General features: G+C 43.1%; 1 protein-coding gene across 3 annotated transcripts; it reads right to left on the bottom strand.

Annotated features, from left to right (window-relative positions):
* Positions 1-1,025: 1,025 nt before the first annotated feature.
* On the bottom strand, positions 1,026-20,215 carry LOC140843015 (UDP-glucuronosyltransferase 3A1-like). Of its 3 annotated transcripts, XM_073237115.1 has the most exons (8): positions 19,330-20,210; positions 17,968-18,052; positions 16,965-17,066; positions 11,318-11,432; positions 8,969-9,500; positions 6,639-6,870; positions 4,962-5,181; positions 1,026-3,218 (listed from the first exon to the last, which is right to left on the bottom strand). In XM_073237115.1, exons 3-8 carry the CDS (start codon positions 17,044-17,046, stop codon positions 2,942-2,944), a joined length of 1,458 nt encoding a protein of 485 aa, XP_073093216.1. In that variant the 5' UTR covers positions 17,047-17,066; positions 17,968-18,052; positions 19,330-20,210; the 3' UTR covers positions 1,026-2,941. The 3 variants fall into 3 exon arrangements, with proteins under 3 accessions (XP_073093216.1, XP_073093212.1, XP_073093215.1); XM_073237111.1 differs by lacking the exon at positions 17,968-18,052 and having other exon boundaries at positions 19,330-20,215; XM_073237114.1 differs by lacking the exons at positions 16,965-17,066; positions 17,968-18,052 and having other exon boundaries at positions 19,330-20,214.
* Between the last annotated feature and the right edge of the window lie 1,562 nt (positions 20,216-21,777).

Raw genomic sequence — 21,777 nt, 5'->3', positions numbered from 1 at the left:
GACATGAAGAGTCAGATATCAGGAGTACTAAAATCGTAGATGGCATGAATCAAAGGAACTGTAAATTTATGAATATTTGAGAAAAAGAATCACAGTATTTAATGATATTAGTTATTGATTTAGAGAAGTGTTACAATATTACTGAAGTTATTTAGAGATTTCTTGTCTTTTAAGATAAACTCTGAAACATTTAAAAGAAAGTGTTTTGATGTATGGGAATTGTTTCATAGTAATTTGGGAGTGTGGTAGGGGATGGAGTTGAGGTGGAAAGTGGGTGGGAAAATAAAGGAAAGAAAATTAGCCAGGAGTTAGTTATCACTGAAGCCATGTGCTGGGCATGGGTAAGTTTTACTTTTATGAATGTTAGAAAGTATTCATTAAGAAGATTTTTAAATTCTCCCACTATGATTCTATTCTTTTTCTAATTTTTCTTGTTATTTCAGTTTTTGCTGTAGACACTTTGAGAACACATCATTAGATGCATACACATTTACAATTATAGTGTGAGGTACCATACCATCCCAGTGAAACAATTCATCTTAGTTATATGAGTAACAATTTTTGTCTCCAGTAATGCTTCTCACCTAAAGTCTATAGTGTCTGATATTAACTACTCAGATTTGTTTTCCACTTATATTTCATAACCTGTCCTTTTCTATTTGTGTTGTTTTATATTTAACTGTCCTGTATCCTTGTATTTCAGATGTGTCTCTTGAAACAGCAATCAGCTCGACACTTATTATCAGGTCTACTGAATCTTCACAAGTATTGAATAGATAAGGTATTAAAGAGAAAAAAGATATTCGGTCAATTCCTTTCCTGAGAGCTAAATTTCAATAAATTTTATAGCTTCCTAGCTTCCATAATTAGAAACCATTTTGGGACCAGTCAATGTAATCATTTCCCACAACTTCAATATGCCATTTCACGTTTAACCAAAAAGAAATTGTCAAACAAGCAAAACGTTCTAAATTTGCTAATTTTGGGTGAGGAAGAAACATGTCAGACATATGAGTCTATACAGATATTGTATATATATTTTTAATGGAATTTTTTAATTGTGGAAAGGTACACTATTTCATTCAGCTCCCATGCATTGCCCATTGATGCAGAAATCCAGTGAGAGACAGATACAGACATCTAAGAACACGCAGAGTCCTATAGCAAATGATCTACAACTGCAGACTCGTTAATGTATAGCTTTTGTGTTTGAGGATGGGCTGAGGGATTTGTAATATCCAGCCTTCTGGATTCCTGTTGTCCTACTGGATCCCACACTTTCTCCGGCTGCCTTTCTGTTGTTCATCACCCATTATCCAGAGTGCTCCCCCTTCCGGTCTACCCTCCTCTCGTTCAGACACAGAGCCTTTTCCAAGGTGAATACTGTGGGTCCCTCATGCTTTTGTGTCCCTTTCCCTTGGTCAAAGCTTTGCTCTGCCAGGACTCTTGCTCGGGATTTCCATATGGGATGCAGATTTTCTCTTTCTGGGTATAGTCCTGGCTCATCCAAGGGCCTTCTGTCCCCTTTTTTCCTCTTGTCTGCACTATTTTTCTGGACTCACTAGCTCTCCACAAAGCTTTGTAGTAGGAGCTCAGGAAAAAAACTGCTAAATTTGATGTTGAGTTTTCCATATATGCGACAGTGTTAGTTTTATTTCTCCTTATTATTGATCTTATCATATGAACGGCATGGAGTTACAGTGTGGTTTGTGGAGGGCCTATTAGATATCCTAAAGTCTTCATTCTCCATGTGGGGACATGTGGGGACATTTTGATGCTGATACCCTCTTAGTTATTACCCCAAAGTCTTTGGCACAGAAGATCTCAGAGCCATGCTGGTTGAAAGGAGAATCCATGTATAAATCACAATTTCTACAGACTTGGAAATAGGGGCACTTTAACCTTCTTATAGCACCAAAGGCTCAGTGCCCACTGGTCTAGGCAGTAGACCCGTGAGGGACAGCACAGAGGCTTCCCTGTACTGTCCTGGGATCGACAGCCACAATCCCGCTCCCCCTTCTCATCTGCATAGGAATCAAGAGCTGGGGCTCTGTGATAGGCATCATCACCTCTCTCTCCCTGCCGGTATGTCCCCTTCACGCTAGGAAACTCATTGAGGCCAAGTCTGTGACAGGGGCTGCCTCAGGCCCAGCCAAAGACTAAAACCAAGAGAATAAAATTTTCTTTTTAAGCATATAAAAGACTCCTTGCTGATTTCCTACATAGACCAGGACACAATCACAGGAAATAGCAAGAAATTCAGCCTTGACGGGTCAAGCATTACAGAGGGCTTCATGGCCCTTTACCATGTATCAAACACTACAGGTCAGATAACCCAACGCCCACTCCCAGCTCTCTGAGTCCTTACCAGCTGCAATGCAGAGACTTTCCCACTTTCCCTACAGCCATTAGTGGCAATATGGAAGAATTCCAGGCATGGGGACAGAAGTCTCTTTGCGAGGGAGAGGGAGAAGATAACAGTGTGAAAACTTACTTTCCTTGTCAAAGGGATATATGTAGCTTCCCAAGTTTTGAGGAGAGTTGGCAGAGAAGCAAACAGAACAGAGAAGTATTAGCAAAGCGCCTGTCTTAGGAGTCATTCCATGACAAGGGGTGGAGGCAGGATGAGGGAAAGAGGCTGAGAAGATCCTGGCCATGGAGGCTGGGATGTTCAGGCTCAGGGCCTCCCAGAGGGCCATGCCAGGGAAGGCGGGCTTCCAGGCTTTAGCTCTCAGGGACACTGGTCCAAATGACTCGAGGGCTGAGTCACACAATAGCCCTTGTTAACTGGAAAATAAAAAACTCCACAAGTGCTGAATAAAGAATTTCAAAGCCAGCAGGCAGGGATTTGTAGCAAAAAGAGCAAACGGCTATGATGTGGAGAACAAGGGTGGCCAGAACAGGAGGGAGGTTCATGAGAAATGGTGAGCCACATATGGCCTCAGGCCTCCTTCAGCTTCCTGGCCCCACACAGCCACCTGGCCACCATGCCCAGCAGCTTCCCACAGAGCCACACGGCGACCAGGGTGACCAGCAGCAGGAACAAGAAGACGTCTAGCAGGTACTGCTCATGCCACGGCTGCTGCAAGGCATAGGGCTTGAGGTGCGCTGCACCCCCTGTCTGGAGGATGTGGTCGATCCAGCCCACCAGCCGCTGGGCAGGGGTCAGGGGGTGGGAGCGCCTGATGATGCTGGCGGCCACCGCTGCTGATTTGTACCTGTTGGTGAGACAGGGCATGGCATCACTCACATGCTCTTAGATGTCTTAGAGATCTTTCATGACACATGGACACACATTTTCCACCATACGCACAAAAGAGTCAGGGTCAAGGAAAATTGGTCATCTTGGCCTTGCCAATCCAGCCAGGCCCCTTTGCAAAGATCTAACTGCGGCCTATATACAAAGATCCATGCTTAGTGCTGATCGTGCTGGATTATAAAAATGTCACTGAACTAATAGGGTCTAATATCTACCCCAAGCAGGATTATAGACAGAATAGATATGAAGTAACATATATATGTAATATATAGTGAAATATATAGAAATATAATCATACCTACATAACTATAAGTAACTATGTGATATTGACTACCTACTTTGCCACTGTCAGGCTAGGTAACAAATGTGACTTTGGGCACCGTGGCCTGGATGAGGCCTGCATCTTCCTGCCGTGCAGAGAGAGCATCATGTGGGCCAGCACTCGCATCACAAGCTGTGGCTTACATATTTGAACAAGGCCTCTGTGCTTGACGTAATTCTCTGCTGTCACAATCTTCAAATGCTTCAGTCTTATAAAATGTGGCTCCACATTTCCATTTTCCATCAGGCCCCACAAATCATTAACCTTGCCCTGAGGTACAATGTCTAGAGACCATCACAGTCCAACAGGCCCGAACACAGGGGCCTGTGGATGACTGACATTTCAGGTCTGAGTCTTTGAAAATACAACAGAAGTTACAAATTCATTCTTCACAATGCAAACATTTGCAATACATGACAAACCAAATATAAACAAATTTCTGGGGTTGTCTAACACCTGCAGCTTACCAAGCTTTCAAGGATGAGAGTCATAAACTGGGTGGCTATTTCCCGTCATATAACAAAAAGTGCTTGCATGTCTCCTATGTGCAAGGTAACATGTTAAGTCTTGAAATTTGATTCAGATTTATGCCCTTGAAACTCCAAGTTACTCAGTCCCTCTTAGTTATGAGAAACAAGATATGTATTTTTCTTTTCACATTGTGCTGATTGGAGGTTACCAGAGAGATCAAGAGACCCCATGTATCCACTCAGGTAACAGAAATTTATTCAAACTTAATTTGTGGCAGCCCTGGGAGGGGCCCAGGAACATAGTGGAAACAAGAGACACACGTTGCTGTCTGGGGGAGCATATGCACTCTATTGTGGCAGGACAGACAAAAATTAAAACATAAAGCAATGGGGTAGTTACAGATCCCAAGGAGTGTTAAGATGGAAATAATGAATTATGATTGGACTGGGTGGGAGAGGAGTCTAGTTAGGACTGTGAGAGAGCAACCAGCCTCTGAAGAAACAGCACTGAAGATGATACCCCAATGTCATGAAGGAGCTGCCTGTGAACAGAAGGGAAGGGTGTTCTTGGGAGCAGCTCAGACAAAGAGCCTGAGGTAGGCACAGTGTGGCATGTTGGACAGAAGAGCAACCTCCTGCCTCAGTGGGAACTCTACTATACAAGTGCCCCCAAAATATATGACATTTCAGGGGACTCTGTGTAGATAGTGTGTGTCTCTCACAACCCGTAATTAGAAAACTGTTCTCAGCATCTAACCTAATATGGCTAGTCTGGCTCTCAGAGGAAACAGTCAGCTGTTGCTTCACGCGCATGTCCTCAACATTTCTGCTTGTGTTACAAAGAAGACCCACGTAGTACCCTTCATGCCTGATGGTTCCTATGTGACCTCAAGCCCAGAGAGTCACGTACCTCTTGTCCTCTATGACTTGCTTCATCTTCAGAGCCAGTGTGTCAGACTTCAACTGCTTTAACTGGACAGAGACACCTAAATGTTTAGTTTCTACTCGGAGCAGGTTTTCAGGCTGGTCTCCAAACAGGGAAATCCCCACCATGGGCACGCCATGTTGGATGGCCTCCATTATGCTATTTATTCCTCCATGGGTGACAAAAAGACGTATGCGAGGGTGAGCTGTTGCAGATAAGAAGGACAGCAGATTATTTCAGAATGGAGAGTTTCAGAACACCAGGGAAAGTGGCAAAAGTAGAAGAAAACATCAAGATAATGTTAGAGGTGCATTGGAGCTGTTATAACGATGATTATGCTTGGAACATATCCCAGGAGCTGTTTCCAACATACAGAATTCCTACCCTTGCCTTTTATTAAGATACCTTGCCATAGATAAGATTTAAACAAAGACTCAGAATCCAGGGAATTCTGTAGAAAATAGTGCTAAGACAGGAACATATCTCTATGTATCCACCCAAGCTTCCTTCCTTCTATCACCCCTGTGCCTTCCCTCAGCTCTGTTTTCTCTTTACATGTCCCTCTGACTCTCTCTGTCTCTGTCTCTGTCTGTCTGTCTGTCTCTCTCTCTTGTTGTTATGAGCAGTCTTTTCTCATCTGCCATATAATCTCCCTCTTCCTGAATTCTGGACACAGTCATTGACATCACAAATCACATGGCACTCATAAAACTGACAGTCCCTGTTTTCTCCTCAAAAAATGACTAGTCCCTTGAAAGCAGAGATGGAGCTCTGTACCGCAGTATTTCCAGTTCCAGCATTTCCAAACCCTCCTTATTTAGAGCTAACTAAAATGATCACTGATTATGAACAGTTCATCTCAGACTGTGCTGCTCAACTGGGATGTGCATCTGGATCTCCCTGTCTCTTCTTTGAAATTAGAATCATGTGTCCTGCCCCAGAATTAAAGAAATACATTTACAGAAGTAGAACCAGGAATCTGCTCCTTATATTCCCCAGATGTTTTTGGTTCATAGCATAGGTTATGAACCTCTGAAACAGTCAGTGGCTACGGCAATGAGGAGTCTGTAAGAAGAAGCACTGGGCACAGGGAAAACCTGCTGGGGGCTGAGGGAACTCCCTGGTAGCAAAGACGCAATGGAGTAAACAACTGGATATGAGGTGGCTCAGCTTGGCCTCAGGGGTTTCATCACTTTTAAAGACACCATTACCATCAGTGTTCTTAAGGTATGAGTTATTCACACCTGTAGCAAAGGAGGATGTGTGTGTATGTATGTGTGAGGACACACGGCGAGAGGATGCTCATGAAGCCACTACACACAGTGTGACTACTCCCTGATAAGTTTTCTCAGCATCCACAGATTGTTTTTGATTGTGGTTAAGTGACCTTTACTAGACCAAATGCACTTGGTCTATGGTTGCTGACATTGACCTAAAATAGAAAAGAATGGAGGGCAAAGGCTGTTTGGTCATCTGTTCTCTATGGAGGTAGAGACTGATTCCCCAAGATCTCCAGCTGGCGGCTCCATTCCTGCCCTCTGAAGACTTCCCTTTAGCTATCAGACCTTTACTCATCCTGACAGCATTGCCCACTTAAAGGCCACAGCCTTGATGGGCCCTAAACACATAATCAAGAAAGAAGCAGACCTGAGCAGCCCTTACCAAGGATGTCATTCTGGGGAAGCCAGCCCACAATCTTCACATTTGCTGCCAATTGGATGTCTTTGGGCCAAAAAGAAGGGTTACACTTCCATATCACCCCTTGAGAGAGCTGGGCAAAGGCATTGTTCATCTCCTTGAGAATTTCCGGGGACTGAAAGACTCTCACCGAGGAGCCCAGCGCCACCAGGACAAAGCCGGAGTCACCAAACTTGGCAATGAAATCCTCAAATTCCTGGAGAGAGGGAAGTAAGGAAAGGAGAGGAACAAAGTGGTTCATAAAAGCCTACACAGCCATGCAGTGGAAGCCAGATATTAACTGAACAACCCCCCTGCCATTCTGGAGCTCGCTGTCCTGAAACTGCTCTCATGGCCTCTGCGACTCACAGCTCATAGCTCAGTTTCTTCTGCATTCTTCTCACACCCATTCTATTGATAGGAACATCTTTCTACTTTGGAACCCTTACGATGGTGTCAGGGCCATCTAGAGCCTCTACTCATATTAGGTCCATGGAGGCATGGTCACGTGGGATTCTCCAAGACCTCTAGAGGTGGTAGTAAAAGGAAGAAAAGCAGTGAAGTCAGAATCCCCCAGAGGTAGGTGGCATGTCGGAGGCTGGAGTGGAAAAGCTGGGAGAACGTGTTTGGCATAAGAAGAAGGGTGGCAGGGACAGAAGAGGACAGGCAACCAGCTATGCACACACAGTGTGCCATGAAGCACATTTTGTCCCAATATACTAAGATATTCTCAGTCATTGATCTTTCTGGTTCACTTTCTACCTCAGTGGTTCCCCACATGTCTGCAACTTATATCCACAAGGGAAGAATTTTTAAAGTGCTAATGCCCAAAGCCAACACCTGTTCTGGGCAGATTGGTTTTTATGCCCCTAGGCAGTTCAGCAGAACGTGCTGACCGAACGTTGAAATCTTGCCTTTAACCCAGTTCTGTCAATTGTTGCTTCAAGTGTTTCTCCAGAGCCTGACTGTCCCTGGACTTCCAAGGCCCTCTGCCTGCTCCTAGACCCTCACTGTTGGGTTGAGTCCATCTAGCATAACATTGCCTAATTCACCATGTGTAAAGACCACTTCCACAGCAGCCTTGTCATCCCTTTATGATTACAAAAGCACCAAAGACCACTACATAAAAACTGAAAAATACAGAGTTGAAAAGTTTTTGAAAAAAGCCTTTGCTACCTCACCAACAATTCCCTCCCGCTGGCCCATGGCCAAGGCCTGACTTGCTCTCCTGTAAGGGAAGGCACTTTGCAATCTGGCCTGGCTATGTTGGTGCAATTGAAACTTCTGCTCTTGTCTAGCCAGAGTCACCCAGGAAACCCAGAGTTATTCCTGGTTTATCTTTTCCTCAACACTAGGGATAACCTGTTCTTCCCAACCGGAACACCTTCCCTCCAAGCCCTATCCCTAAAAAGTTCTTCTACCCACTCGGGCCCATCTAGCCCATGGATCATCCCCCAGCTCTCCATGCTTTCCCCACACTAGGTCAGTAGGACGAGGGTGACACTTCAGTGCCTGGAAGGCCCAGTCCCGACAGGGAGGCTCCCTTGCTCTGAAACGAATGCTAGTGGGAAAGTGACCTTTATCACCTGAGCCTTTGTCCCTCATTTAGAAAACAAAGTTCATCACACTTCCCCGCCCACTGGCAAGGTATTATTTAGATAAGTTCCATATAATGGCAACCCTCTGCTGACAGATAACAGTCGGCCAACTCACCTTACTTTCCCTCTATTTTGAAAACCTTAAGAGCAGTGGTGCTGAGTCTGGGCTCTGCATTCCAACCAACAGGGTATCTTTTACAACTCCAATGCCGAGGCCTGACCCCAGAACCACCAAACCAGGGACTGGGTGGAGTTAAGAACCAGGCCAGGGGGCCTGGAAACAGTGCCTGCGGTTCTTACTGTCAGTCCCACGCAGTCCCGCCTTGGCCACCCTCGTCTCATGGTGCTGTGGGTTTCATTGTGAGTAACTCTTCTCCTTGACAATCCTTGTATGTGACAGACGCTTATTATATACCTACTGTAATATGATCGTATGAAAACATCAACTTATTAAAGGACTATCCCACCAGAGCCAAGGCAAGTGTGAGTCAGGAGAGGACCCAGGGTGCTACATTTAAGGAGGTGTTCAAACCCAGGGTTGTGCAAGTCCTATCAACATACCTGTATGACCCTGAAAGTGAGTCCTTCCTTCAAGAGGGTAACCTAGGCACCTCACTTGTCTCCCCCTGCTTCACTCCCAGGACCCATAGGCAGGCCACCAGCTCTGCACTGAAGGGCTCTGCATGACGTCCACATTGCATACTAAGGTGTACTTACTGGTGGTACTGGTTTAACAGGTTTGGACATTAAGCCTCCGACATACACAGTGTTGGGAAGCAGGGGCTGAGCAAATTCAAAGGCAAAGTCAGAGTTAACAAACCACAGCTCTGCTTTCTTCAGAAGATGAGACACAACTGGCCTAGAGCCTTCAGGAAAATGCTCCTTGATGGTGTTGTCAAACGTAGAGTACATTTGCCATTTTTTCTTGGAGAAATCTAAGAACATCAGAAAATTCTTTACTCGACCCCAGAAGCCCATGTGGTCAGTTAGCATGGAGAAGAGTACCGGCACATAAGACAGGGGGCTCGGTAATCCAAACATCTCAAAGCCAAAAGAGGAGGGGAGAATGGACACAAACGGCTTTCCAAGTTTCTCAGCAACCAAGTAAGGACAGTACTCAAAATTTTCAACTATCACCAGGTCGAAGTTCTCATTCTTCAAGACATCCATGATATCCGTTCTCCTTAGGAAATGACTGCACTGAAGCCCCAATTGTTCCATAAATTTTAAAAAGTGTTCAAACTTAAATCTATAAGAAAGAAAATAAATAATCGATAATCATTGGGTGTGTTAATTTCACAGTACATTTTTTAAAGTCTTGAACTACACAAGTTTATCCCAAGTAATAAAGAAAACATCCAGCAGCAGCCCACCTATTAGATCATAAATACCCTCATTATCTATAAATAATTCATTCAGCCACTCTGCACAGATGCTCTGCTCTTTAAAGTGCCCCCTTCCTTTTCCTCTCTGATCTGATTCCCTATCATCCTCTTTTCCACTTCAAATACATTATTGAACACTAAATTTTCAAAATCTAAGGGCACAGTTGAATTACATTCCCTGAAAACGAATTGTCACTGCTGGGCCTTCTGCTCTGGCAGCCATCTCTGACCATCGCAGACCTTACAGACCTCTTTCACTTTGATAAATTCTGTGATGTCCTTGTGATCATGCATTTATATACTGACTTGTTATGAGAGATTTCCTTGTTTATTCAGCCAAACTGTAGAAGTCATTGATGACACAGTCCAAAAAATATTGCTGATATAGGCCATATTTTAAAATCATTGTGACTGATCCCCTCACCCAAGGGACTCTTTCATCATATTAGCACTCAAAAAGCAACCTAAAATGGGAATTCCACTTTTCTATGCCCACAGGATAAACAATGAAGGGAAAAAGAAGCCTGCTTTTGAAACATACGGTAAGCCTGTCCACTTCAAAACAGGCTGAGGGACCAGAGAACCCAGTGGCAAAGCCTATGGACACGTAAATGAGAGTTTGCCTGTGGGGCTATTCCAGGGCGTTATCCTCTTGCAGTGCTTTCCTATCACTGCCTGTGTAAAATGTGACCATGTTTACTGTTTGTACAACATATGGGGACATGGATGAGGATACCCGTGCATCTGAAGGTAACAGAGGTAACAGGAGCAAAGGCTCAGGACCTCAGGGGCCTGGCAGCTGCATGGACAAATGAGATAATGAACAACACCCAGGCACCCCTCTGATTGCACACCACGGCACCTTCACACCCCACCCAGACAGAGGAGGCACAGAACTGAGAATTCACTAGGACTGTGCAGGTATCTCCTCGATCTTTAGGACCAACTTCAAGTCACACAATGGAAATGATTGGCTGAAATTATCCTCTGTTGGGTATTTTTAAAGATTACACAGAACAAAGAAGGGGTTGTTAAGTATTTTGGATACTTTCAGTTAATACTATAAAAGGTCCTAAAATATGGTTAATTATTGCTAGGTGAAATTGCCTAATAAACAGAAAAACTTTCAGGAACGCATGGTTCCCTTTACCTTCCTTCCAACATATTAAATTGAGGGAGAATAGACAAAGTCTGTAATTAAAATACAGAACTAAAGAACAAGATGATATAGAATTAGTGTCACACGAGTAGGTGAGGTTAGAGCTATACAGGAAGGACCGAGGTATTCCAGTTTGAGTGAGGAAAAGGGGTTTTCTGGAAAAAGTCAGATTTGAACAGGGTCAGGACTAGTAAGTAGAATTTTCCTAGAATCTTCAAAAATTGTGAGAGAAGAGTTATGAGGAAGTTCCAGAAGGAAGTACGTCCACTTTCTACAGAAATACATTCATGCTTGCTGAAGAAAAGGGACAGTACAGAGCAGGGTAGAATCTCCAGTGGATGATTTGGTGTGAAATTCCTATTTTGCCAGCCACCAACTCATCCCTATGCCTCCTTCCCTCCCTCCAGCCAGCCAGCCATCCAACCCTTTCTCATATCCTTAGTCCCAGCATCCATGCCTGTACCCATTCATTTGTACCACTGAAATAGTGACTCTTTGCTTCAAACAATAAGAATACATTACCTGCCTTCCAAAGCTTCATCCATGTGAAATTTAAAAACCTCCTTAAGTCCTTTGTTAAAATCTTCAGGTGGAAGCCAAGAGATAACTTGGTATGATTTTTTCATCTCTTTAAAATCTAATAAGATAACAAAGGGTTAAAACTTAAATATGTACAAAACATCAGGTAACATCAGCATCATGATATCAACATGTTTTGGATACAGTACATATTTACTTGAATATTTGCCTTAGGAAATATTTTTGTCTTGTTTGGGTACTTTCTCAGTCACCCAAAATTCTAAACTGAACTTATTTATTGAGAACCTTATAATAATTCAGAAATATTTCCAACTTAGAGTTATGGAAGTTCCATTTAAAACTTTCATTGAAGTTATATGTACTTGTCTCATTTCACAGGGGGGAAAAAGTTCACTGAGTTTAAGATAATTTGCCAAAGTTGCACACACAGAAAGTGGTAGTTTGCATTTAAATACAACCACGTTTGATTCCAGAGCCTCTGGTCTTTCTATTACAGAAAAATTCATGTTCATTATGTAAAGTGATACACCCAAATAATTTTTATTCAGCAAAAAGTACTAGAAGGTTAAATTTAAAGAGTAGTCCTCTGCAGCTCCACTTACCAGCATGGATTCTCCCCCACTATTTCTCCCAAAAACGTCTGAGTGCATTTCTGATGTCTGTCTGCTGATAGGTTTCAAACACTATCTCCCACTCCCTCATCTCAGCAAAGTGGGAAAAAGTCTTCTTTCTCCCTCATTTGTTTCTAGTGGGAGTTTCAAACCATGCAATTCAGGCCAAGGAGAGGGAGCCATCCCAACCCCTACCCACAGCAAAACTCAAGCTAGTCACCCCTCAGTGCTCTGGAAAGCCATTTATCAGGTTTGCTTGGGAGCCTGTCCTGCTCTTACAAAAAAGCCTTATTAATTGAGTAATAAACATTGCTTTTCTCTTCATGCATGTGCACCCTCATCAGATATAACTTCCAGGCTAAGAATGTGTAAGGACTGATGGTAAACTAATGGTCCCATACATTAAAGTGCCATGCCTGGTCATAGGGAAATTACTGAGTCTATCCAAGTATCTCCTGGCAAACATTTTGCAGTCATGCACCTAGCTAATACATTCTGTTCTGAGCCTATTTCAACAGGATCTTAACCACAGTTTGCCCAAACTTGGAAGTGACACAATACGCCTCTCACCAACTGCCCAAGGCATACTTCAACAGCCATCCCACTGACCACAGTCCTTTTCAGCAACACCTTAACCACATCCAACTTTCACAAAGAGCACAGGTAAGACATTCCCTTGAGGACACCCTCCTCAAAGGACATTCACTTGACACACACATTCAGGGCACAGAAACACAAATAAAGAGGTCACACAGGGATGTTCAATTTTTCCACACAAAGCTTGAATCTCAGGACCTCAGTTAAATTCCTGAGAATTATTTGCTCAGTATAAGGCCTCCCTATCCATGGCATTGTCAAGAAACAACTATTGAATCATGACACCACAACATCTCAACTGGTCCATCATCTTTCAGGTTGTTTTACAATCTGCAGGCAACATATTTTTCATTTATGTCTTTCCCTTAAGTCCATTTATGCTTTATTAGCTGGAAATCAGCCCACTTTGGGTAAGGTAAACAGCAACAAAAATCTCTACAATCTGTCCAAATCGCAGTACAGTAGGCACTGTGATTAGTGTGCCCCAAACTTGCCTTCATATAGAGGCTTGGGCAACATCCCTACAAGACAAGGTACTCTGTTGACGACCTATGATGGTGGTATCAGTGTCCTCCTGCTGCTCTAACAAACTGCTAGAAACTTAGTGGCTTAAACCAACACATTTCTATCTTACAGCTCTGGAGGACAGAAGTCCAACACAGGACTCCCAGGATAAAAGCAAGGTGCAGGCATGCACGCCAGCATTCCTTCTGCAGGCTCTATAGGGCAGTCACTTTCTTGCTCCTTCCATTACTTAGCAGCTGCCTTCAAACCTTGGCTCGTGCCTTCCTCCAACTGGCAATCCCATGACAGGTTTTTCCTTCCAACATCACACTTCCTTCTATTCTCTCCTATCAACTTTCTTTTAGAAGGACACTTGGAACTACACTGGCCCACCTGGAAAATCCAGGACAATCTTTCCTTATGAAGATTTTTATTTTAATCACATCTGCAAAATCCTTTTGCCATGCAAGGTAGCTTATTCACTGGCTTTAAAGATTGGGATGTGGATTTCTTTGGGAAGATGTTATCTTCCTACCATGTCCTGCTCTCTGGACCTCACATACTCATTTCATTCCACAGCAAAAGACATTTACCGCATCCCAATATTTGTGACAGAAGTCACAAAGTACCACACCATCAATTCAATTTCATTCTAAATCTCATCTAAAAGTCACCAGCTCTAAAATTCCAAGTTATATTATCCAAATAATTGAATCAATTATGGGTGAGAGTCTTGGTATTATCCATCCAGAGGTAAAATATCTGTCCAACTGTGGACCAGTGAAATGAGGAAACAAGATCTGCTCCTAAGAAACCATAGTGGGACAGGTATAAGATACCACTTACAGCTATGATCATACAAAATAGAAGGGAATAATGAGACTGGCCCTATGAACTTTAATGTCATAAAAACAATAGTACATTTTAAGGACTGGAAATAACCAACCGAGATCTGAAGCTCAGCCATGTGAGTTTAAAGCTCTGCACTCTGGGCTCATTGCTATACCCCCAGGGTTGTCCTGTCTTTCATGAGTTTTCACCTGAATAATTTATCAACCCGTTTCTAACTTTGGGGGTGTTAATGGCCTTGTTTCTTGTCATTCTTTCTTTGTCCCTTTAGTCCAAACTGACAAGTTTTTCTTTGGCATAAAATTCTCAAGTGCCTTGCAGATCTGCTGGGTATGTCGTGGGAATCCACTCAACAAGACAAGGGACTGCTCCACAGATCTTTAAAAGGTAATCTCTCCCCCAGTTTTGGCTTCTGCTAATGTGGTGGAAGGGATCCATAATTGACAGACCTGATCTTCAAGGAGCTCCCAGTGAAGCTGGATATTCTGACCTCTTGATCCTTCAGGGGCAATAGGAATAGCTATCCCAGCCACACCACTGGTTTTCTCTACCAGACAAAACGATTCTCTGCTTTCCTGACAGTGAATCTCCCAACTTTAGAATCTTTTGCAGTTTGGGTAGGCTGAGAATGCTCAAAATCATGGAGTCCTGTCTTTTAATGCTTAGTGGTTCTCCTTTCAATTTATTTCTTTTCTGTCATATTTTACTATAACCAGCAAGAAGATTTTATCATCTGTATTTCCAGCAAAAGTCCAGGCATATAGTCTAAGACAGTATAGATTTCTCTGCCATATTCCTCACCTCCTTCTTAATCCTCATGAGGTAAGCTCTCAACATCTGTATTTTTATAACAGTCTGTACAAGCCTACATGAGTTTTTAAAAATTTTTTATCACACTCCTCAGTATTCTTTCAGATTCCACCGGTAACTACATTGTGATTCCAGATATTGGGTGGTATAGGTATACTAGTAAAGATTAGAGATCTTTGCTTCTTCAGTGCCTCTGATGGCATTTATTCATTAAATAAATTAAATTAATTTTTAATGATAGAAAATAATACATTACATTTATTCACCACAAACTGTAAAGAGATAAATAAGTTGGGGAAGTGTGTCCAAACAAGGTGTTAATTAGTGGTTCAAATGTTACAGTATACTGGAATCAGCATCAGGTCAAGAAGAATTATCCATGGGTCATGTGTTTCCCTTATTTGTAAATATCTAGCTAAAATCTACTCTTGAAGTGAATGAATATGCTCTTTTAAAACCTTGTAAAGTCTCATGATGTGAAATATTGAAAAAAACTCTATAATTTAAAACCTGTAACCCAAGTATAAAACTGAAAGGATTCATGAATTCCTCAATTGATTAAAAGGTTTGCTGTATTTATGCTATATTTGTTAAAGTACAAATGTTTATAGAAGGTCTGTAGCCTTAAGTAGTTTCTCAAAGTTCAGGGTACTACCAAGATTTTTTTCAATCTAAAATTTTACTTTAACTTAATATAATTTAAATATTAATTATATTTAGTGACATTTTCTAAAATTAAAACACTCATTTAAAAATCAATACTTTATAGCTATTTAATCGATCTGCAGTTAAGGCAAATGCAAAAGGATATATATACATGATTGTCAGTAGAGAATACAGAATCTAATGTAGAAGGTGATTTAAATGGTTTTAAGTAGGGACTTAGATTAATATTTGTACACCAGTGTTCACAGCAGCATTATTCACAATATCCAAAAGGTAGAAAAAATCCATGTTGATGTTTGGAAGATGAATGGATGAATGCATAAGCGTCTGGTACATACATACAATGGAATAATATTCAGCCCTGTAAAGGAAGGAAATACTGATCCATGCTATAACGTGGTGAGCCTTTAAGACATCATGTTATGTGAAATAAGGTAGTCATAAAAGGACAAACATTGCATGATTCCACTCACATGAAATATCTGAAACAGTCAAATTATTAGAGAAATAAAGAGGAATACTTGTTCCTGGGGCTAGGAGTGGATGGTAATAGTCACACTGATAGAGCTTTAGTTTGTGATGACGAAAACATTCTGGAGATGGATGGTGATGATGGTTACAGAACAATGTGAATGTAGATAAAGTCACTAACTATGCACAGAAATGGATCAAGTGGCCAATTTTATGTTGTGTATATCTTACCACAATTAAAACATAAAACATTTTCCTAGAAGAAAGTTGTTAAAATAATCTGCACAGTAATCTGAAGTCATCGTCAAAGCTTCATAACTTCTCAGATTTTGTTTTTCAAAGACACTGCTTAGTATTGATTTCTTTTTTAAATCAAAGCTTGAGCAATACTTCACACTGAGAAATCCAGAGTTTAAAGTCCTAAATCCACACAATGTTCTTATCAATCTATTCAGTGACTTTGCACAAATCATTGATGTTCTCTGTGCTGCTGTTTCCTTGCCGGTCAGGAGAGGAGTTGATAAGATTTACTTGCTAAATAAATTTAACTTAAACTTTACCTAAAACTATTTGGATTCAATGACTCAACTAAGAGCATCTAACAACAGTATGGATAAACTTGTGGGCAACTACTGACTTTTCAAGAAAACAAGTTCATCTCAATAGATGCTGAATCTTAGCTGCATAAATAAGGGAATCTCTCAAAAATCTTCCTTAAATTGTAGGTAACATAAAGAGGAGAATGTAATCTATGATACTGAAAAAGAAAAGTGATCCTCACCTATAAGAAATCTTGCATAACAGGATGAACACTCCTGTTCCACACATTTTGAAGCTATGATATAAAGTAGTAGCTGCCAAAATAGCAAATAATGTACGGAAGGTTCCTTGGTTCTGAGCAGAGGCCCAGCTAAGAGCAGGAGACAAGGGACCACGGTGGGGAATGCAGTCAACAGGGCCAAGGTCCCATCGCCTCACAGGAACACACACAGAGATACACACATCCATTTATATCTTTCAATCCAATTTTATCTAAAAAACATTTTGCTGGGCCCTGCTGTGTGAAAGGTGGTGTCCTTTGCCTGGACTAGAAGATATCATCAAGCAGTGGGAAAACATACCCTGTATCAGGGAGTTTCCTCCCTGGAGAAGCATGGTGACATTATGGCCATGAGCTTGAAGGATCTCAGACACCTGGTTCATCAGCAGATAATGGCTTCCACCTAAGAACAATGCACAGTTTCATTTCTGTAATGATGAGAACAGAGGGTCTGAGATGATGGGCTGGTAGATCAGGAGCGGAGAGGCAGGAAACAGAAAGTTGATGTTGAGGGGAGGAGGATGAGCTTCACAGAGCCCGCCGGCCCAAATCCTGGGCCTCTGGTAATTCTCCATTAAATGCCCTTTGTAACTCTCCATGTCAGTGTGATGAGCTTCTCTGTGTTTAGGTCTGAGGAGTTCCTGATGCTAACGTACATAGTGTGTGTTAGCCAGGCTTTACGGAGACACCATGTCCTAAATCTGAGTGCCCTGGTGGACATTGTGGCACAGTGCTACGCATGTGAGCGGGAAGGGTCCTAATGGAAAATCAATCACAGCTTTTTCTTGGATCCTTGTCTTTGAAATTTATGATGGTGCAGCAGTCAAAGACATGGGAACTTGAATAGAGTCCAAGAAACAGCTTTTCGAGTAGAAGGAGGAAGAGCCACCACACGGTGACAAAATCCTGCAGATACGAATATATTTGGCAGCACGTTCCTCAGTTGGGGCCTAAATTTGGCAGAACATCAAATTAAGTCATTCAGGATAACCACAGGGCCCAGAAGGTGGGCCATCAGGATCCTGTATGCATGAGAGACTGAGACATCACCTGTCCTAGCACAATCCTGGGACTCTAAGAGAGAAGGTTTGATCTCCAGGGTAAGTACAAGTTCCAACTCACCAAAATCCTCTCTTAGACTCAGTTCCAATATGGGGCCTTTGCTTGAATCTAAGGGTCTCAGCAGCAGAGAAAGTCTTCTCAGGAGAGAAATTAATGACAAATGGCAAGTGTTTGGAGATGGGACTTGATGGGCAGAGTGCCACAGAAATAGCATGCAGTGATTTCTGTTTGTTTATACCTACCTAGACTTGCAAGTCTGATGTCACAGGAGATATATGCAGTCCAACTTTCCAACACCTCTTGCTCACATTTTAATCCATATAGGAACTAGGAGTGGGAAAGAAAGGGCCCCCACAGTGCTCCCATCTTGGTCTAGGTGAGCCCAGGTGCTTCCTGGGACAAAGCTGGGGCTTCCATCACCAGACAAGCCATACCAGCTCCCTCCCAGAGTCTGAGGCAGAGGAACATGAGCCTTCAAGACATGAGGAAGTTCTGCTTCATCACTATTAATGATCAGAAAGAAAGGAAAAAGAGGTTCAAATGGACTTACAGGGTTTCTTAGAGGGGGATTTTTAAAGATCCCCAAGAAGTGCATGACCATAGGAGTTGTGGAGAGGATGGTGTTGGGGTAAGTAGCACTGAGTAAATTCCGGGTATGTTCCATTGGGGAGGTCTGCTGTGCCCTTGCAAAAGGTGCCTCACCTCCCCGACCCATGTTTCCTGCTCAGCAAAACACAGCAGACTGAGGTACCAATTTACAGCTCCTTGAAGCTCTAAGATCTCCTGACTCTCGGTGATCTGAAAGTGATTCCAGACAGCCCACTGAGGGCGGAAGTAAAGTCTTGGGGAAGCTCCATCCTATGATAACCCTTTAATCCTGATATACTTTTTGTCCCCTTTCATCTTCTATTCATTTTGGTGCAGTGGTAAAGGAACAAAACTGAAGCCGCCAAATGCAGAATTAACAGACCCACAAGTCCCTCCAACACTACCAGCACTTCTGGTGAAAGGGAGGGGGCCTCAGAGATGCTCAGGTCAGAGGTCCGCTCCTCCGGCCCGCCCACTACTCCAGGTCTCCTCTGGATGGAAACACGTCATCTTTCTCACTGTCTTTGAAACAGCGTCCCTGCCCCACCAGGCTCCCACGCAGACCCCTAAAGGTAGTGCTGCCCCCAGGAGCACCTTTACCTGGCCTCCCACAGCCTGCAGAGGCTCACAGCAGTCTCTGCTCTGTTACCCCCAGAAATTTAGGGTGAGCCTCTGAACGCCCAGCTTGGGGAGCCCTAGAGGAGGAACCTGGACACTTGGCACTGGGCTGATCTCAAACTTCTGGCCTCAGCTCAATGCCATAGAGAGCGCATCCTGAGCAGGAGAGACAGGAAAGGGTTTTTTTCTCTCTTTTCCAGAACTATCTTCTCCACTTTGGCAGCCATGGACCTCTTCATGCCTGGACAAAAGGCTCCACCTCTCCCTCCTCCAGCCTGGGACACAAGCCAGGTCTGGGAAGCCGCAGGGACAGGCGCTCTGTGCAAGGGCTGCTTGTCCGAGCTCTGGCACCGGTGCCCGGGACGCGTCTGCCCCGAGATTCTTGGCCAATCACTTACCCACAAAAGAGAGAGTCAAGATTTTGGCTGCTTCTGAGAGCAGGAGCCCAGGCACAAGGAAGCCCAGAAGAAGCAGCGCCCGCGGCCCCGCCATGCTCGCTCCCGTGCAGCACGGAGCCCAGTTCCGCGCTGCGCGCCCTGCTCCCAGCGCCCCGCGCCCTGCAAGGAACCTGAGCCCAGGGGACACACACGCGCTGCCAGAACAGGCAGGGCACTGGCTGCCAGAACAGGCAGAAGCTTGGGAAGAGGTGCATGCCGCCTGTCTTTGCCCTTTGTCCGCTCTTGCCCATCTGCTCCACCTCCCTGGGTGCGTGCTCCATTGGAAATTCTGTCCTCAGCGGGAAAATCGGGTCAGTGAGCGATCTTTAACCCCTCTCTGTCCATTAATCACTATATTCTCCGCATAGAAAAAATTAACCAAAGGGTAGGGACCTTAGGAAATCAAGTGGTTACCATCTCTGGAAGTGACTTGGACCCTCAGTTTTACGGTCCCTTTCCCAAAATTAATGGTGCTCCACGTCCTGTCTACCTGCTCTAACTACCTCATACGCAATCCCCCTGCCCCATTTCCTGGGCACCTGTTTAAATTCTCTGCCAGTATGCCAAGCTCAAGAGACACTGCTCCCTGCAAGCAGCTCTACTCCCTGGGACTAGTTTGTTTCTGGTCTCTAGAAGGAAATCCCCAAGGGAAATTGCCCAGTCACTCCTGGATAGCAAAGAGGTAATTTATTCAGAACGAGGTGCTAGAGGACTTCCTGACCCTGGAAGTCCAGGTCTTTACTTGGAGGACTGAATCTCTAAAGCTGAGACAATAATTCTCAATGAGTATCATAAAACAGGACTGGGGATTTTTCCAGATTCTTTAGGCACAGCCAGGGACATCTTGTAATTCTGACCCCTCGTATTGTCAGCCCTGGAGGGACAGGGCATGAAACCCCAAAAGTCATCTTTGCATTTTCTATCCTCAAAATAAGACCGGCTCTAGTAACGGTTTTTCAGTGCAACTCTAAAACAGGCATAGAAAAAACTTGTAAGACCTGGAACCACAGAACTCCTAGAATAAAGCATAGGTGGTAAGCCTCTTGATACCTGTCTTGGCAATCATTTTTTGGATTTCATACCAAAGCAAAGGCAACAAAAGCCAAAATAAACAAATGGGAGCTACATCCAACTAAAAAACATTTGCACAGCAAAGGGAACTATCAACAAAATGAAAAGGCAGCCTACTGAATGAGACTAAATAGCTGCAAGGCATATTTCTGTTCAACCGTTAATATCCAAAATATATAAAGTAACCATACAACTCAGTAGCAGAAAGAATAAACAATCTGATTAAAGAATGGGCAGAGGACCTGAATAGACATTTTTCAAAGTAGACATACAGATGGCCAACAGGTACATGAAAAGGTGGTCAGCTTCACTAATGATCAGGGCAATGTAAATCAAAACTTCAATGAGATAACACCTCATACCTATTAGAATCACTGTTAAAAATAGACAAGAAATAACAGGTATTGGTGAGGGGGTGGAAAACAAAGGATCACTTGTGCACTATTAGTGGGAATGTGAATTGGCTTGGCTGCTGTGGAAAGCAGTATGGAGGTTCAGTCCATGCCTTCACTGCAGCATTATTTACAACAGACAATATATGGAAACAATCTGAGTCCACTGATGGATGAATGGCTAAAGAAAATGGAATACACACACACACACACACACACACACACACACACACACACACACACACACTGGAATTATTTTTTTGCCATTTGAAACAACTTCGATGAAACTCGAGGGTATGAGGTTGAGTGAAATAACTTAGGGAAAGACAAATACTGGATGATCTCACTTACATGTGGAATCAAACACAAAAGCAGGGCTCATAAATAAAGGGAACAGATTGGTGGTTGCCAGGATGAGAGGACAGAGGTGGGCAAAATGGGTGAAGGAGTTCAAAAGTAGAAACTTTGAGTTATATAGTAATTAGGCCCTGGGAATATAATGCACAGCATGGTGACTATAGTTAATATTACAGTATTGCATATTTGAATGTTTCCAAGAGAGGAGGTCTTACAGTTTTCATCCCAAGAAAACAAAAATTTCCATCTACATATGGTGACACATGTTAACCACACTTACCATAGTGATCATTTTGCAGTATGTGCTAATATCAAATCATTGTTATGCACATAAAACTAATATGTTATAATTCCATTATACCTTTAATTAAAAATAAAAACAAAAAACCTGGCAGAGAAAGCTTTCAATGGATTCCATGTCTACAGGATGATGTAGGTCCTTGGATTCTATTTGTACTGTTACTGCCTACAGGCCTTATTTTTCCATCTGAATTCAAAGCATTGCATCCTTACACATTTGTGGATCCTTCACCTAGCATGCCCATTGTGATGAAAGAGAGAGAGGTGGGCAGTACAAGCCTTATATTAT

Source organism: Manis javanica, chromosome 1 (genome assembly GCF_040802235.1).
Source record: "Manis javanica isolate MJ-LG chromosome 1, MJ_LKY, whole genome shotgun sequence".
NCBI classification, from domain to species: domain Eukaryota; kingdom Metazoa; phylum Chordata; class Mammalia; order Pholidota; family Manidae; genus Manis; species Manis javanica.
This window is presented reverse-complemented; position numbering and strand designations above follow the sequence as displayed.

What these genes read in the sequence shown, in the direction of transcription:
- LOC140843015 (XM_073237111.1), bottom strand. Translation starts at nt 19,423, where the DNA reads ATGGCGGGGCCGCGGGCGCTGCTTCTTCTGGGCTTCCTTGTGCCTGGG. An exon ending in GATGAAGCTTTGGAAGGCAG is followed by an intron (nt 9,501 to 11,317) that starts GTAATGTATTCT and finishes TCTTTCTTATAG; the next exon opens with ATTTAAGTTTGAACACTTTT. An exon ending in CAAGTCATAGAGGACAAGAG is followed by an intron (nt 3,219 to 4,961) that starts GTACGTGACTCT and finishes TCTCACCAACAG; the next exon opens with GTACAAATCAGCAGCGGTGG.